An 18,279-nucleotide genomic window follows, 5' to 3' on the forward strand; every position below is an offset into this window, starting at 1 on the left:
TGCACAGGGTTGGAGTTAATGAGTTACTTGTGAATTAGGGGCGTGACAGCGATCCAATCTGGAGTGGTGTTAGAAAACCGGTGATGTCACACTAATGGTTTCAAAGTCAGACCAAGTGAGATACCAAGGTGTTCCCAAGTGAGTTATGATGTCATAAAAGTCACGAATCCAAATCAGTGGCTCGCTGAAATCTCAGTCCCGTGAGCGCTGTATGATTTTGATCATTAATGAGAGGTTTTTACATACATTAATCTTTTTAAAATATACTTTTTCCCTCCGTTTTATCCGTATAAATAAAAACATCCTGGTTTATATTTTAAATAAACATAATATTGGAAAACAAGATTTATTTTAACATATATTAGTTTTATTATTTAAAAAAAAAAAAGTTCAATAATAATAAAAAACATTTATTTTATTTGAATAAAATATTTAAAAATAATATTTATTTTGTTTATTTTTTTTAATGATTTTTTTGGTCTCCATTGTTTATTTAATGCTCTCATCTCGTACTTCTCTACTCCGTTCCTTTCAACTTCAGTTCCTTTCTAAACAATATATTTGACGTATAATCACTTCCTGTTTTTTTTTTTTTTTTCACATGATTTGCTTCCTAGTACATCTCATCATACAAAAGCCGGACTGGAAAATGGTTCAGAAGAAGGAGATTCCGAACTGTTTTGCGTATGCGTGCTTCATTTTGTCGAAACAAATGCCTTCAATTCAGGAATCGTCTGAGTGAAGGACGGCCGTTTCCACTGCCACCCGTCCAGGTGACACGGTCCCTTTAATCGGGGTCAGGTACCCTATAGATTACAGCGCTGAACCTGAGACTCTCAGAGCTTCTTTTGTTCATCAACACAATGAGCTCTTACAAAACAGGGAAAGCGCATGCTTTTTTTTTTCTCCCCCCTTTCTTTCTTTGTTTTTTCTTCTCAGGATGCATGTCTACACATTTTAGAGATCAGAATTTGAGATATAGGCTTAAACTACATCAGAATTTCTGGTGTGCGGATTTTTCTCTAATATTTATGAAGAAATATCTATTATAAAGTAGAAATATTTTTATATTTACTTTTTAAATATTTTTATTAATTAATTTAATATTAATACATTTTTTAAATATTTATTTTATATATATATATATATATATATATATATATATATATATATATATATATATTTTTTTTTTATTATAGTGGATTATATGGTCTAAATACATATAATAGTTCTCCACAGTATTCTAGATCAAATATAATTGTTAGCTATAGATGCTGGTATTTTTTAAATTTATTTATTTATTTTATTTATTATTTCATTTATTATTATTTATTTATATTTATTTATTTTAATTATTTTTCTAAATAAATAAAGCAGACAAATTCTATCCTAACACTCGGCCTATCCTCATTCATTATTCATCGGTCATGTTGATCACCTCGTTCCTCTTTCATTCCGTCACCGCAGGTCTTTCCATGTCTTATTCATAACAGTGTCACGGCTCTTAAGGCAGCGGCACGGAGATCCAAACTTCCTCGACTCGCCAGCGTATTTCAGTACCGTCTAAAACAAGGTTCGAAATACGCGGCTTGTGTATATTTATGAGCTGCTCGGGGTGTGCATTCCTGTTGTAAAGTTTAGTCGTTTCTTTTTTTTTTTTTTAACCTCAGGTCACTTTTACTCTTTTATTGTAGTCTGATTCATCTGTAAGTGAGAGAGAGAGAGAGGCTTTGGAGGACATCATTAAAGTTCATGCACAGAGTGAATAAGGAGAGTGAAATGAAATGAGTTTGTGTGAATGGAGGAGAACTTATAGGAGAAGAGATCCAAAGGCTGTTTAACTAAACCGAGCACGTGGTCCGAAGACGATACCGAATTGAATTCGATGGCTGATGTTGACTCAGTTTAATAGCACACTGGGTTTCAGTATCTCATGCAACAGGGTGAGGGGGATGAGAGAATCACCTTCGTTTCAACAGCAGGGGTCTTTACTAGAGGCTGTGACGACCATTTAGATTGATTCCGAAGACCCTGATCAGATGTAAGGGTTATTGATTGGAAGATCAAGGGTTCAAGCCCCAGCACTGCCAAGCTGCCACTCCTGGGCAATTGAGCAAGGCCCTTAACCCCCTCTGCTCCAGGGGTGCTGTATCATAGCTGCCCCTGTGCTCTGACCCTCAACTTCCTGCGAAGAAAAGTATTCCACTTTTCACACCGATCAGGCATAACACCTGCCTGATATTGTGTTGGTCCCCCTTTTGCTGCCACAACAGTCCTGACCCATCATGCACTGTATATCCTGACACCTTTCTATCAGGACCAGCATTAATCTCTTCAGCAATTTGAGCAACAGTAGCTCGTCTGTTGGATCGGATCACACGGGTCAGCCTTCACTCCCCACGTGCATCAATGAGCCTTGGATGACTGTTGAATGCACCTTGCTCTATCCTATCATAGTTGCTCCTGAGAATGCACCTTGCTCTATCCTATCATAGTTGACCCTGTGCTCTGACCTCAGCTTCCTAACTAGAAAACCTAAGGGCAGTGATGGCTCAACAGTTGGGTTACTGAATCAGGGTTCAAGCTCCAGCACCAATAACCTGCACTGTTGTACCTTTGAGCAAGGCTCTTAACACTTCCTAGTTCAAGGGCACTGTATCATGACTGACTCTGTACTCTGACCCCAACATCCTAAAAATCCGGGATATGCAAAGAACACGACTTCACCATGCTGTAACGTATATGTGACGATTAAAGCCGTCTTCTTTCACAAATCTTTCCCCTTTAGAAATCCAAAATGTTGATCAGATGGCTGGTAACCAATCCACATCTTAACAGGTTTCATCATCACCCAAAAATGTAGGTTGGATTTCGCAAACCTGGTCCCTCTGGACCCGTCCTAAATCGTGCTAGAGCAACCTCCGTTTCTTCTCTCGGGGGACGCCGAAAACCCTCTGGCTGTGTAATCCGCTGCTGTTGTAAACATGTCGCGCTGTTACCTCGGCTGCTAGCCGTAGCCCTTTCCTAACTTAATCACACGGCATTGCTGACCAGAACTGAACGGAACGTTTGTTAGTGAAGGCGTGTAAAATATTTTTATATCGGCTTTATTAACTGGTGAAAATCTGGAGACTGCAGACACGTTTGTTGTCACACGGGATAAATAATGCACCATCGCCCAGCTACTGTATTTCATCCGATCTCCAGGGCGTGATGAATTAATCATACTTTCAGCACAAGTTAATGAGAAAAACTGAATCAACACGAATCGCAGGCTCAGGGGAGCGTTAGACGACACGGAGCCGACGGGAAACACGGCTGGAGCCTAACCTCGAATCACTACAATAGAGGCACTACAGGGTAAACAATAAAGATGTCGACGAGACTGTGTGTGTGTGGACAGATGCCGGTCAGTTTGCTTTTACTCCGCTGTTAATCTTTAGCCAGAAAGAAAAGGACGGCACTGTGTGGTCTGGCTGCTGCTTTATAGCTCAGTGTAATCATTCTAGACGTAGTAAATTTAACATTATTTGAGCGTCTGCAGACGCACACACACACACACACATACACACATACATATGTATATGAGCATGTGCATTTAAATAAAAAAGACATCCCAAAACATTCTTCTAGCAGCAGCAGTGTAATTATCCACACCACATACGAGTGCACTTTCACAACCCACATGTTGCCTCGTCTGTCCAAGTGTAATTGCTGCTTTGCAGCTTCTGCTTCACAGTCCACACAGACGCTTTTCCACCTCCTCCTTAACCGTGAGCAGCTGCCGATTACGGAGTGTGTGTGGATGCAAGAGGGAACACCGGATCTTCACCTTTTCAGCTCCTGAAACTAATTATCAAGCTGGATCAATTGTATACAGAGTAGAGAAAATGCCCAGATGTAGGCTCAACTCATGTAACCTTACACAGGGCACTGGAGGAGCATTTCTAGGGTCATTCCAGAGATCTGTTTATTATTATTCTTAAACTCCTCATCATGGCACCTGTTAGTGGGTGGGATATATTAGGCAGCAAGTGAACTTTTTGTCCTCAAAGTTGATGTGTTAGAAGCAGGAAAAATGGACAAGCGTAAGGATTTGAGCGAGGTTGACGAAGGGACAATTGTGATGGCTAGACCACTGGATCAGAGCATCTCCAAAACTGCAGCTCTTGTGGGGTGTTCCCGGTCTGCAGTGGTCAGTATCTATCAAAAGTGGTCCAAGGAAGGAACAACGGTGAACCAGTGACAGGGTCATGGACGGTCAAGGGTCATTGATGCACGTGGGGAGCGAAGGCTGGCCCGTGTGATCCGATCCAACAGACGAGCTACTGTTGCTCAGATTGCTGAATGCTGGTTCTGATAGAAAGGTGTCAGAATACACAGTGCATGACGGGTCAGGGCTGCTTTGGCAGCAAAAGAGGGACCAACACAATATTAGGCTGGTGGTCATAATGTTATGCCTGATCAGTGTACATTCTCTATATCCTTTGAGTCGTGAATCGTGATCCAGGCTACTACCTTATGAGATATCGTCCTGGTTGACCAGGGTAACAATTTGTCCAGCTGTAATAATGTACAATAACCCGTGGTTCACTGTGATAACTTTTGGTAGTTCAGCGGTTGAGATGCTGGACTAATGACCATAAAGTTGCCAAACTATCACTTTTAAACAAGCACTCAGTTGCTTGATTAGGATAAATGTCAGGGGATGTGTTAGCTTAGTGGTTAAGATGTTGGACTACTGATCAGAAGGTTGTGAGCTTGAATCCCAGGTGCCACTGCTGGGCCCCTGAACAAGGCACAAGTGGTTTTGTGATGCTTTTGTTTCTACTCTATCTGGTGAAAGTCTGACCGATTCCAGCGTCCAGAGTCTGTACATGTTCCCAGAAGATCGATACAGCGCCTGGGTCGTCCTGTTTGCGTTTAGACGCAAAGGTTCCAGGAAGGCGTCTCAGTTTTTGAAATATGTAAAAAGGCTTATTTGATTGCAGAGGCGCTGTACAGACACCGTGCCTCGTATGTGACCGCTAGTGAGAGCAACGCTGACAGCAGCACCAAAGCACCGATAATGCTAGCAGGATAATTTCTATCGACCGCACGTGACGGACCGATTTGGACAGCGAGGATGTTGAAGGTTATAGCAACAGAGCGTGTTGTCGGAGAAAGCACCTAAATTCTCATTCCCAACAGGAAGCAAACGCAGCGGAAAAGGCCCGGAAATTTATAAGCGCTGTCTCAAATCGCTTGCTTGCGCTCGTACCGTCTCTGAGCGTACATCAGCGTCTAGCGTGTTCCCACCGAGAACTAGGAATAAAAGTAGTGCACATTGATCACGGGAGACATTTAACTGTCCCATCATGCACCGCGGAGTGGAAAATGAACTGCAGAGAGTGTAGTGGGAATGATGAAAGTCCAAAATGGTTAGCATTTGAATTGTACCACAGCGCTGTCCTCATTAGTCAGAAGGTGTTGCTTCATTATAAGTTTTATTCACACTGCCCTCTTTCTGATGTTTGTTTCTGGTTAGTATGATTTTCGACGTTTATTTAAGGAGTCAGCGGACGTAAAGCGGCTGAACTTGATTATTTTTCTCCGGCATAACGGCGTCTTAAGCCCAAATCTTCATAATGTGTTTTCTGCCATAAAAACATCCAGTCAGCAGTAGTCTGCCGTTCCAGACGTGGCTCAAGCCCAAGCCTCATCGTATTCACCTTCATCTGCTCCAAACAGGACCAAGACATCATTTTGAGTTACGGTGTGTGACGGTTACACTCTGTGAACTTTGTGAAGTTCATAGTCTAGGTAAAAATTGTCCAGAGGTCGGCTCTAACTTTCTTCAGAAGTGTTGAAAGCTCGGGAAGATTACAGTGCGAAAAAAATATGACTGTGCAAATACATATATGTTTCATTTCTCACACACACAAGCATGCACCATGGACATGAGAGTCACATCATGGACATCAGTGTCATGTTAATTCTACATCTAATGCGAAGCTAGTCACGTGATTCAGTCACGTGAGCTCTTTCATGGAAAACCTACGAATTGTGAAGCGTCTGAAAAGGACCGACGTGTTATTGGTTATAGGTTTCTACAACAATGTTATAACCATTTAAAAACAGCTCTTCAGTAGCTTTCAAACATCATGAAGTCAGTGTCAAGAATTGAACTGAATCATGAAGCCAGTATCATGAATCTAATTGACCTGAATTAAATTGTGAAGCCAGAATCATTAGTCGAAATGAATTGATTTGTTAAAACAAATATCAGGAATCAAATAGAATTGAATTGTGAAGCCAGTGAGTCAAATAGAATTGAATCATAAAACCAGTATCATGAATTGAATCAAACTGAATCATGAAGCCATTAATGTGAAGCAGATGGATTGAATCATGAAGCCAGTATCATGAATTGAATCAAACTGAATCATGAAGCCATTAATGTGAATCAAATGGATTGAATCGTGAAACCAGTCTTATGAATTGAATCAAACTGAATCATGAAGCCATTAATGTGAAGCAGATGGATTGAATCATGAAGCCAGTATCATGAATTGAATCAAACTGAATCATGAAGCCATTAATGTGAATCAAATGGATTGAATCGTGAAACCAGTCTTATGAATTGAATCAATCTGAATCATGAAGCCATTAATGTGAATCAAATGGATTGAATCATGAAGCCAGCATCATGAATTGAATCAAACTGAAGCCATTAGTGTGAATCAAATGGATTGAATTGTGAAACCAGTATCATGAATTGAATCAAACTGAATCATGAAGCCATTAATGTGAATCAAGTGGATTGAATTGTGAAACCAGTCTCATTAATTGAATCAAACTGAATCATGAAGCCATTAATATGAATCAAATGGATTGAATCATGACTGAACCCCGAATAGCACTAGTCTCTCTCTGACACCGAGGATGAGCAGCGAGCGAGAAGACATTGGGAACACATCAACCACCATTACTTGCTTAAAGCTGTAATAACCCTTTATAAAACACTTAACGCTTAGTAATGCACCATCAGATCGCCTTGGCATTTTGATGCCACGCCATCATGAGGTCTTAACATCCTCATACGTGACGGAATCTGCACTTCCTGTTCCTCGACTAAACCCAGTTTCTCGAAAGCATCTCTGCTTTATGTTATAATAATAGTAAAATTGCTCATAGGAGACCGAAAGGTTACAGGATCGATTCCCATTCAGCTTCAGCTGCTATGCTGTGGGTGTGTGGTGTGTGTGATGTAGACCGATATAGACACGCAGAATCTTGCGGAAAATTTTGTGCTGGTCTGTTTTGGGTTTTTTTTTTTTTTAAGCACAGAGAATGAAAAATTCATGCCAGTATGAGTTTCCATGTTGGTTTGTTTGTGTACACCTATATGGATAATAAATACAGTTTCTAGCATATCTCTGTTGATTTGTTGTATTGGCTTGGTCAGAAGGTGTTAGGTTTTGTGTAACAGCAGCTCTGCGTCGTTTTCTTTACTTATTAGTCCACAGCCTGTTCCTGTACGACTCCTGGAGAGCGCTCGGTTCTTCGGTCCAGTTGACTGAATGCATCACATCCCTTCCCTCAGGAGAACAGTAGAAACACAGCAGAGCTCCGAGCCGAGCCTCGGCATACACCTCCGCTTGTTAGTCAGCGGTTTCGCCTGCGTGTCGCTCTGTGGACTGTATATTCTTTCCCCGGACTGCTTTGTGCCAGTTATCCGAACAAGGTGATAACTTTTAATACCAGGGGACTTCAATATCTAGGCCCAGCTGCTACAAAGAATGGCATCATCCTGGATATTTATTTACTCAAGCAAGCGCATGAAAGGAAAAGAAAAGAGCAGGATGTCACAGCGTTCCCCCCTTGTGGTTTCAGCTCGGCTTCAGCGCAGAGATTTAGTCTTTGTTCAAGCTGAAAGCACAAATCCATTAAAAGCCCTTCAGCTTAGGACTGCTGTCTGATTAACCTGATGTAGACTCTGCTTTCCTGACATGCTTTTCAGCTGTACAGAGTCATTTATTTGCGCTACCGTAGCATCAAACCAGTCTGGTCGTATTCCTTTGAGCTCTCATCAATGCATATGTTTTTTGTTTTCCGCACCATTCCATTGCTTTAACATTGACGAGAGGGAAGAGAGAGAAAGCCCAGCTCTTTGCTTCCTGCTGTCTCATTATCACACTCGTGTTTGGACTGACAGGTTGGCATTTGATTCGTTACAGAGGCAGCAGGCTGGGCTGCTGTAGCCGAGGTGTGTGTGTGTGTGTGTGTGTGTGTGTGGTGTGTGTAGTGTGTGTGTTTACCCTCTTTGCTTTCCCAGCTGCTCCTCTCGTGGCGCACTGCGCTGCTTTCGCCTGGACCTGCTGTTTATCTTTCCCCTGAAGATGGAGATGTAGCAGACTGTGTGTGTGGTGTGGGCTCATTGGCTAATTGATGTTCAGTGTAAAACATTGGTGACTGCAGGTCGCTCTCCAGGCTGCCAGCCTGTCGAGTTTATTGAATTAACTCGAGAGATAAAACCGTCCCGCGTGAGCTCGAACTTACGTGAAGGTGAGACCGGTTCAAGCATCTCATTTACTAACACCTCTGGGACGTGTGTCACGTTTTTTTTTTTCCACTCAAACACAAAGCTGCCTGTTTATCTTCTTCCTCCTCCGTTAAATGTCAAAGCTATGCACTGAAGCGAACGAGAACCGGAACCACAGGAGACATTCGCTATTTATTTATTTTATTTTTTCTTCCTTTTTCCACGATCACTCAAATTTACACCTTAGAGAAAGAACAGGAAAGCACTTCCTTTAAGTGACGGGGGGGAGGAGAAAGGGGGGGGGGGTAGAGGTTGTCAAGCGTCTATCTCACGCCCCTTTGAGTTTCAAATGGACCTGAACAGGTGAATAGACGCTGCTCTTGTGCGGTGGAGAGGGCAGTGCGCCTTGAGCAGGATGACATTTGGAGAAGAAATGAGATTTTGGTGATGTTTCACATCTATCAGCTTTATAATTCAGACACGAGAGAGAGAGAGAGAGAGAGAGAGAGAGAGAAAGGGAAGAAGATCGACTTTGGCAGGTTTGACAGCAAAATGTCTGACGGTTTTGACAGCGAAGTTGGACTGGTTTGTCTAACTACTCCATCCAGTGGGACACAAAGTGCTCATTTTATGATTTGTTTATTTTCTGCTCATTATTCAGATGTATTATTTGATTCTTCTGCTTATTTACCTCCAAAATAAAAAATCTCTTTCTTCAGTTTTAATATCAAAAACGTGTTGCGATTGCCACTGCCTCCAAGCAGTTCCTGACCACACAGCTAGGAATATTAAAGGACAAAGATTTCAGAACAAACATCTAGAAATAATTTCCTCACCCCCTCGTCGTCATGTCTTTCTTTCTTCAGTCGTAAAGAAATGATGTTTTTTGGAAGAATTTTTCTCCATATAGTGGACTTCGATGGTGCCCGTGAGTCTGAGCTTCCAAAATACAGTTTAAATGCAGCTCCAAAGAGCTCTAAACCTCGATCCCAGCCCAGGAAGAAGGATCTTATCTAGCCACACCATCGGTCATTTTCTTAGAAAAAAAAAAAATACCACAAATCTTGTTTAGCTCTAGGTCCGGGAAGCTCGTCCGCGATGCTACGTACTACGTAATCACGTCTACAAGGTCACGCGTGACGTAGGCGGAGCTCCTCCTTCTCCACACTAGTAAACACTAGGTCTGTAGCTCCGCCTACATCACACATGACCTTCAGACGTAGTACGTAGTGTCGCGGACATGCATCCCAGAGTTAGCGCTAGACGAGCTTTTGTGCTTAAAAAGTATAAAATTTTTTACTTTTTCTAAGAAAATGACCGATGGTGTGTCTCGATAAGATCCTTCTTCCTGGGCTGGGACCGAGGTTTAGAGCTCTTTGGAGCTGCATTTAAACTGTATTTTGGAAGCTCAGACTCGTGGGCACCATCAAAGTCCACTATATGGAGAAAAATCCTGTGATGTTTTCCTCCAAAAAACATCATTTATTCACGACTGAAGAAAGAAAGACATGATGATGAGGGGGTGAGGAAATTATTTGTAGCTGTTTGTTCTGGATGTGAACTTCTCCTTTAACTTCCCTCCTGGACCTGAAAACTAGAAATCTTCAGTTTCTTGTCTTTTTTTAAATGTATTTATTCTGTATGATTAAATTGTTTATAATGATTATTTATGAGCCAAGTGAAATGAGTATCTCTAACAGCCAGCATTGGCTAAAAGAACAACACACAGTAGAATAAATGCAAATGATGCATAACTGATTGTTTTCCACTTTGGGACTTCAGGAAAGGAGGCTTTGCAGGTTCTGGTTTCTTGGCAACATGACAAGCTACGGAAGGGACGTTCCTCTTGGCATTGTGTACGTGGCTGTGGATTTTGTTATTGTTATCAGTCATGTTGCATGCAGGGCCTTGAAGAACTCTTAAAGCCTTGGCCTGACACAGTAGATTTTTAGTGTGTGTGTGTGTGTGTGTGTGTGTGTATTCTCTTCCATCATTTGGCTGTTAATGTGAGTGCTGGAGAGCTGCCAAGGCTGCAGTGTTGTGTGTGTGTGTGTGTGTGTGTGGATAAGAAGAGAATTTGGTTTCTCCTGCAGCTCAAAGCCAGTGGTTCATATAGCAGTTCCAGAAACTCAGTAAGCATGTGTATGATGTGATCTCTTTTTCTCTGAAGTGGACTGGAGAAGTGCTTCGTTGGCAGATTAGCAAAGCGAGCTAACTGCTCTAGCTGCATACTTTCATCAGAGGTACCTCCTCTTATGAGAGGTCATATGATGAATCCACACTTATACCTCACTTTCTTTCTCCATTTATTGGAGCAATCATTTGAGGAATCGTTTGAGGAATCATTTGGATTTGTTGCTGTGCAGTGACATAACTAAGTCAAGAAATGTGAAGATCTGCAAGTCGAGGAACTGAAGAAGTGCATCGTACATTGTGGGAATGGTCTGATAAATCATTTGAGGAGTCATTTGAGGAATCATTTGGGTTTGTCACTGTATCTGTCATGACTGAGTCAGGAAATAAAAAAGATCATAATTCAAAGAAATTGAAGAAACATATCAAGTATGTTATAGGAGTGGTTTGAAGAGTCATTTGCAGAATCATTTGAGGAATCATTTGGCTTTGTCACTGCGCCTGTCATGGGTGAGTCAGGAAATGAAAAAGATTAAATTCAAGGGACCGAAGAAACGTATCCAGTAGGTTATAGGAATGGTCTAAACAATTATTTAAGGAATCATTTTAAGGAATCATTTGCAGCATCATTTGAGGAATCATTTGGCTTTGTCACTGTGCCTGTCATGAGTAAGTCAGGAAATGAAAAAAGATTCAATTCAAGGGACTGAAGAAACATATCAAGTTTGTTAAGGAATGGTCTAAACAATTATTTAAGGAATCATTTTAAGGAATCATTTGTCTTTGTCATTGTGCCTGTCATAACTGATGCAAAAATGTGCAGAACTCAGTAGCTGTAGTTATCTTGACATGGAATCTCGTCAGAACTTCCGGCTTCCGAGCGCAGTTTAAAACGATCCCGTGAATGTCCCGAGTGCACCGGATCTCTCAGAACCTTAGGATCTTAGCTGTTAAAGCCGTAGCAGACGGCAAGGAGTTGATTTATTTTTAAAAGCACAACATTTTATTGTTCACTTTAAGCGGAAACCATGTCGTGTTTCTTTTCCCAGTTGCAGAATCACATTTTCTAATGAGATGGATTTGTTCCCAAACCGCCCCACATTATGATTTAAACTTTAACAGGTTCTCTTAATGAATAATATATTTAGCAATAACAGGTTAATGTCTCTAAACACCGAGCATTCTGTCTGAAACGGCTTCGGCGCGCTGGCTTAGGAACGAAAAAGCAGCTCAGTTTCATTGGATTTTGACGAGGACCGGCGAGAGATGCTACAGCGTGTCAGCATCTAGTTTATAAACATGTAGAATACAACAAGAAGAGAAATGTAGTGTATGTGCTCAATAAAAACGCGTTACAAGCCTCCTGATTTAGAAAGGAATGAGAGTTCTGCACTATGGGAAATGCAATTAAAGTGACAGATTCAATACGTGACCAGAGTGTTGGAGGAGACAGCTTATATACATACACACACACACACACACACACACACACACACACACACACCAGATAATCGCTAAGGACACGATGTTTTACACAATACTTATCTTGATACCTAAGATTGCAAACAAACTGCCTGCAAAACAATTTATGTGCCTTTTCAAATAGTAAAAAAATTATTCATACTACAGCTTAAAACTGAGACGGAGATAAAAGTGTTTTAGATAAAGAGATGCACATTATAAGGAGTTTAAAATGTATAAATATATATGTTCATAAATGTTGATAAAAAATTTTTCGTTTCTTTAATATTCATTTCTCTGCAAACGGATAATTAGTACAATTTTGCAAATTTTTTAAAGAATGTTAATGTAGAAATAATTTTTATCTTAGTATAATGATTGTTAGGTGTTAAATATTTTTAGAATTGTTATTATTATTATTAATAATAATAGTTATTATTATTATTACATTTACTTATTTATTTATTTATTTATTTATTTATTTTCCAAACCGGTTAGAACTAGCTGATTTCATTTGATTTCTAACAAACTGATGCAGGCGGCTGATTTAATATTATTTAATTATAAAATTATTTCATATAATAAGTTTTCTACTGGTTTGAAGTCTTTAATCTCGGAAGATGTTAAAAGTTGAGTGGAATTTATTATTTTTGTATTTTTTTATTGATCATAAATTTGTTTGTAAAAAAAAAAATTGTAACAATTTGTAAAACCTCTAATTGTTTTTTTTTAAACGGATGCTAAAATTTAGGATTTTTTTACAGATCTATTTATTTATTTGCGATAATTGATTGAAGGCAGCTGATTTGTCATTAAAAATGTTAATAAAGTTTTAATAAAATACAATAAGCAACAAGCAACAATGTTGTGTGTGTGTGTGTGTGTGTATGTATATATATATATATAATATTGATTTTGCTATAGAATTTTATGTTTTATGTTCTATATATGATGTATATTTATTTTGTTGCTTGTTGCTGTATAATACATATTGTATTTTGAATGACAGATTGCTGCCTCCAGTCAATTCTTGCAAATAAATAAGTAAATAAATAAATAAATCTGTTAAAAAAAAAGTTTCAAAATAACTAACATCACTTTAAAAAAAACTATTATATATTTCTGTTAATGTTTATATATGAATTTTAATATATGAATAATTTTTATTTTTTTTATTTATTTATTTATGGCTGTACATATTGTAATCACATATACTGTATCTATGAAATACATTGACGTATCACAATATGATATTTCTGTCATATCGGCCTCCTCTGACCCGGGTAATGACTACTGCTCTACCTGCGTCCAGGCTGAGGTCAGGCCCTGATCTCTGTACTGCCGTGTTACTCAGACTCTCAGACTTCGACAGCTGACCTTTCTCTTTCCATCGCTGGAATCCTCGGGCTGACGATCACCGCGTGCAGAAGCCGCATCGGAAATCTCTGCCTAATTAAATCCCGTCTTTGTCCGTGAAGACAGCCGTCAAGCGCTTTTCATCGATTTCATTTCAGTTCGAATCGGAGGCCTTCGTCTCATTCCCTCTCTTCCTTCTGTCTCTTCGCACCTCCCTGTGAATCCTTCTCTTGAGTTGAGCTTTTCATGGCTTTCCATCTGTGAAGTCGCTCGCAGCATAAACACACAGCCCGAGCCAGAACATCGGTGTGGAATCCTAAGCGCCGTATCGCGATCTTTCTCTCTGTAGCATCCGTCACGTCTGATATCTCGCTACGGTATTTTATTCAGTTCTGCGTTCAGGTAGTTTCGAAAACAAACAATCAATCAATCAAATAAAACAAACAAGTCATGAGGAGCTGAAATTGGGAGAAGAGAAAATGCAGGAACGTCTCTGTTGATTTGGTTTGAATGCTTTTGTGTCACTGAACATTTTATTTGCTTTATTTGTTGCTGATCCTGTGTCTCTCGTGTTTTCTGTCTTCTGCAGAGGAAATAAAAGCAGAATCGGAGAAATTAAGGTGAGCGAAGCTTGGATGTGTTTTGTTTTTTTCCTCTCAAATGGCATAATTGTAATACAACAGCTTGACGTCTTTTTTCTCACATCACATTTCCTTACCCTCGTATATATCTTAAATCCCTCTTTTTCTTATTTTAACATGAAGATAGATTTCCACTCATCTTTTTTAAAACAGGGATGAGGTTCAGCTGTCTTCTACTCCCTGGTGATCCAGTTAAAGCTCCATTTCCAACAATTAAAAACGTGACGGGGCAAATCCTTCTGTCACCGGATTAATGAGTGAGGATAAAGGAGAGGGGGGAGAGAGAGAGAGAGAGATAAAGAGACAGTGTGAAAGTTTAGACAGAGGGGGAGGGAGAGAGAAAGAAACAGACAGAGGGAGAGGGATAAAGAGACAGTGTAAAAGTTGCAGGGATGAAAGAGGGAAGGAAAGAGTGAACAAGAGAGACAGGGGAGGGAGGGAGAGAGAGACAGAGGGAGAAGGATAAAGAGACAGTGTAAAGGTTTGAGGGATGAAAGAGGGAAGAAATGAGTGAAAGAGAGAGAGAGAGAAACAGAGGGAGCGGGATATTGAGACAGTGTGAAAGTTGCAGGGGTGAAAGAAGGACGGAAAGAAAGAAGGAGAGAGACGGGGGAGACAGAGAGAGAGAGAGACATGGGGAGAAAGAAAGAGAGAGGGAGAAGGATAAAGAGACATGGTGAAAGAGTGAAGGAGAGGGAAAGAATTGGAGAAAGAGGGTAGGCGAGAGGAAAAAAGAGGGAAATACAGAGGGGGAAGAGTGAGAGAGAGTTAGAGAGCGTGAAAGAGAGGAGAGAAAGGGAGGGAGTGATGGAGAGTTGATGAGTGAAGAGAAGAAAGGCTAGGTCATCTTTCCCTCCTGTTCTGATTCCTCCACTGTTCCTCTGTCTCTCACCTTTTTTCCTCCCTTTCTCTCTCATTCTCATTCTTATCCCACTTCCCTTCCAGCTTCCTTTTTCTTCCCCATCCACCATTTAATTCTGTAAAGATTGCCGCTCCGCTCGACTGCTCTGCCCCAGACTGTTGACGCAGTCCGTTCCATTTCGTTTTCTTCTCTCGTTTAGCCCCCCTGCAGGAGAGAGCAAGTCGGGTTCCAGTACCCTGCCTCCCATCAAATCCAAGACCACCTTCATCGAAGCGGATAAGTACTTCCTGCCGTTTGAGTTAGCCTGTCAGTCCAAATGTCCCCGCATCGTCAGCACGTCACTAGACTGTTTACAGGTCAGTGAGATCTTCAGAGCCTGTTGCTAACATGTCACAGGGTTCAGACAAAATAAACATCTCTCCTACTGCAAAGCGGCAAACGGTGTATTTCAGAGAGTTTTATCACAATAAGCCAATCATTTACATTTCTGGCATTTGGCAGACGTTAAGGGCCTTGCTCAAGGGCCCAAGAGTGGCAGCTTCGATTCGAACTCTGTTCAGTAGTCCAACACCTTAACCACTAAGCTAGTGGATATCTCAGTTACCAGAAAAAGGAACACCCACTCTCGACATGCTGTCACATGATTGGCTGATCTCAGTAATCAGTAATAAGTTGAAGTACGGATTAGCGGCTCATCCACTGAACCACTAGATATCGTAAGCGTATACTGGTTGTGCCGGCTTTAAGGTTTCGCTCCTGTGCCTTTGACTCCTACAGAAACTCATAGCTTATGGGCACCTGACGGGCAGCACCCCGGACAGCACCGCGCCGGGGAAGAAGCTCATCGACAGGATCATCGAGACGATCTGCGGCTGCTTCCAGGGCCCGCAGACCGACGAGGGAGTTCAGCTTCAGATCATAAAGGTTCAAGCAGCTTCTACTTTTAGACTTTATTCCACTCCGGTGGAGTGTATATGTAAAACGAGGCAAGGTTTTACGGGTTTTAATAACGTCTGGTTGCGAAAGAGCTGATCTCAGTTAAAGTTTGGTGTTTATGGGATATAGTGTATTATGTTTTTGGGGGGGTCAGTGATACTGGTTTCCTTCAGTTCAGTTTCATTTTGTTTGTTTTTAACAATAGACCAGTTTCAAATCGGGAAAGATTCATACATCAACGTGGAGAGAGAGAAAGAGGGAGGGATGGAGCCAGAGGGTGGGGGGTGAGGAGAGAGAGAGAGAGAGAGAGAGAGAGAGCAAAAAATATGCCTCAGTTCCAACAAGAGCTCAGCAGGAAATCTCAACAAATGCTCTGCTAGTTGCTAAACTTGCAGCACTGCCATAAAATCCACCCACGATACCTGATACAAGTCACTTCCTGTTATCACTTACCACATTATCTAGAAGCTGTGTCTGTCATGAAGACTTTCCCAGGGTGGAAAACCTTTTATTTTTTAAACTGAATCGAACACGAATCGAATCGTACCGAGCCGATTCGTATCGGAGCAACAGTGTATTGAATCATCATGTATTTGTCATTATAACTGTATCTTCTTACTGTAGAGAGAAAGAAGAGTAAGAAAGAGAGTAAATGTTCAGCTATTCCTAGATGCTACAGTGGTTTATGCTGCCGCGGTGTACGTTGTGATCCGACTGAAGCAGGGACTCCAGCAGTTCCTGCACTGACAGCAGAACTAAAAGCCAAAGCCAGTCACATCACGGGAAGCCGATGCGTGGGCACACAAACACATGCGCACACACACACCTCGCCTTTTTATAAAGAACTGCCCAAACCTGAAATACTCCTACTGACAAATTTGTACAGTCACTGGACAAGACTAGCTTTATTGTTTAAGCAGACTGAGGAATGCAGAACGCAGTCTGTCATATAGGATATATATATACGTTCCCAGGATGTGGTAAAAAGCCTTGTAGTCATGTGATCCGCAATGAAAGGGACATAAGGGAGTGACGTAGGGATGATGTAGGGGCTGCACTGGTCCGGGTAATAGTACTGAGCCAGTTGTGGTGTTAGTAACCTGAGGATATGTGCAAATATTCAGGCGGTTTGTTATGTAACCTAATCCGAGGCATCTTTAAGTAATGTTATTTCATTTTACCTTTAAGTTAGATGTTTGTTGTGATAGAGGATATTTTTTTACAGCTATTTAAATTTTTTTTGGTTAATATTTGTACATTTTTTTGTTAATTTCTTTAATTAATATTTTATTTTATTTTATTTTATTTAAAATAAATTAAATAAAATTCAGAATTAGTCAGATCAATTCAAGGTGATTTATGATGCTTCCTGGTGGTCCAGCAGCAGGATCCCGCGCCATCATTGCTGTGACCCGGGTTCGAATCCCGGCCAACCCAGCCACTTGAAGAGTTGACTCCCAGTGCTGGTCCCAAGCCCGGATAAAATGGGAGGGTTGCGTCAGGGAAAAAAATACATGGGGACCAAATGATCCAGTGTGACGACCCCGAACAGAACAACAACATGATTGATTGTTTAATTCATAATTTGATCACTTAGAGTGATGACATCTTTCTATCATTGTACACATTCACATAAAATGAAGCACATCATGACTGATTAATATTAAGCATGGAATGTCTGGGGTGCAGATACTTTTGCAAGGCACTGTAATTCCTAGTCGTGTGTGATAGACTGATAAATGTCTCTTCCTTCTTCGTCCCCAGGCCTTGCTGACGGCGGTGACCTCCCAGCACATCGAGATCCACGAGGGCACGGTGCTGCAGGCCGTCAGGACGTGCTACAACATCTACCTGGCCAGCAAGAACCTCATCAACCAGACGACCGCAAAAGCCACCCTCACCCAGATGCTCAACGTCATCTTCGCCCGCATGGAGAACCAGGCCGTGAGTCACACCTCAAACCAGCCGAAATATCCGCTCGCAACGTGGCCTTGATCTAACCTCTTCTTTCTTCTTGATTGATGCCTCTTTCTGCTCTTCCTCCTCCTTCTCCTGTTCCTCCTCTTCCTCTTTTCGAACCCTAGCTTACAAATCACAAGATCAGTTGGTCTATGGCGTCCAGAAAGCGTGACCGTCAGGTAAAGAGCAAGAGGGTCTGCCTTGGGTTTGCTTGATCTGATTCTTTTTTTTTTTGTGTGTGTGTGTGTGCATCTGCTTCATCTTTCTCTCTCTCTTTTTTCCATTCTCTTTCTCTCTGTATCTGATGTGTGCTTGCTGTGTCTTTTTATTTTTTTGCCTGCAGTCTCTCTCTTCTGTCCAAAACGATGCCTTTGTTTTCGGTTGTTTGATATCTGAAGTGTGCGGAC

At 41.1% G+C, this 18,279-nt stretch overlaps 1 protein-coding gene across 6 annotated transcripts in view; it reads left to right on the forward strand.

Moving 5' to 3' along the window:
• Positions 1–18,279, forward strand: part of arfgef1 (ADP-ribosylation factor guanine nucleotide-exchange factor 1 (brefeldin A-inhibited)) — a 49,121-nt gene that overhangs the window by 3,042 nt on the left and 27,800 nt on the right. For 4 of the 6 annotated variants that reach the window (XM_058376433.1, XM_058376435.1, XM_058376434.1 and 1 more), the window contains exons 2-6: positions 14,064–14,094; positions 15,177–15,333; positions 15,755–15,901; positions 17,678–17,857; positions 17,998–18,051. In XM_058376433.1, the coding sequence (XP_058232416.1) occupies positions 14,064–14,094; positions 15,177–15,333; positions 15,755–15,901; positions 17,678–17,857; positions 17,998–18,051 (569 nt within the window). The remainder of the gene's footprint in view (positions 1–14,063; positions 14,095–15,176; positions 15,334–15,754; positions 15,902–17,677; positions 17,858–17,997; positions 18,052–18,279) is intronic. The other 2 variants (XM_058376437.1, XM_058376438.1) reach the window with 1 other exon arrangement.

This window comes from Hemibagrus wyckioides, linkage group LG23 (assembly GCF_019097595.1).
Source record: "Hemibagrus wyckioides isolate EC202008001 linkage group LG23, SWU_Hwy_1.0, whole genome shotgun sequence".
Lineage (NCBI taxonomy): Eukaryota > Metazoa > Chordata > Actinopteri > Siluriformes > Bagridae > Hemibagrus > Hemibagrus wyckioides.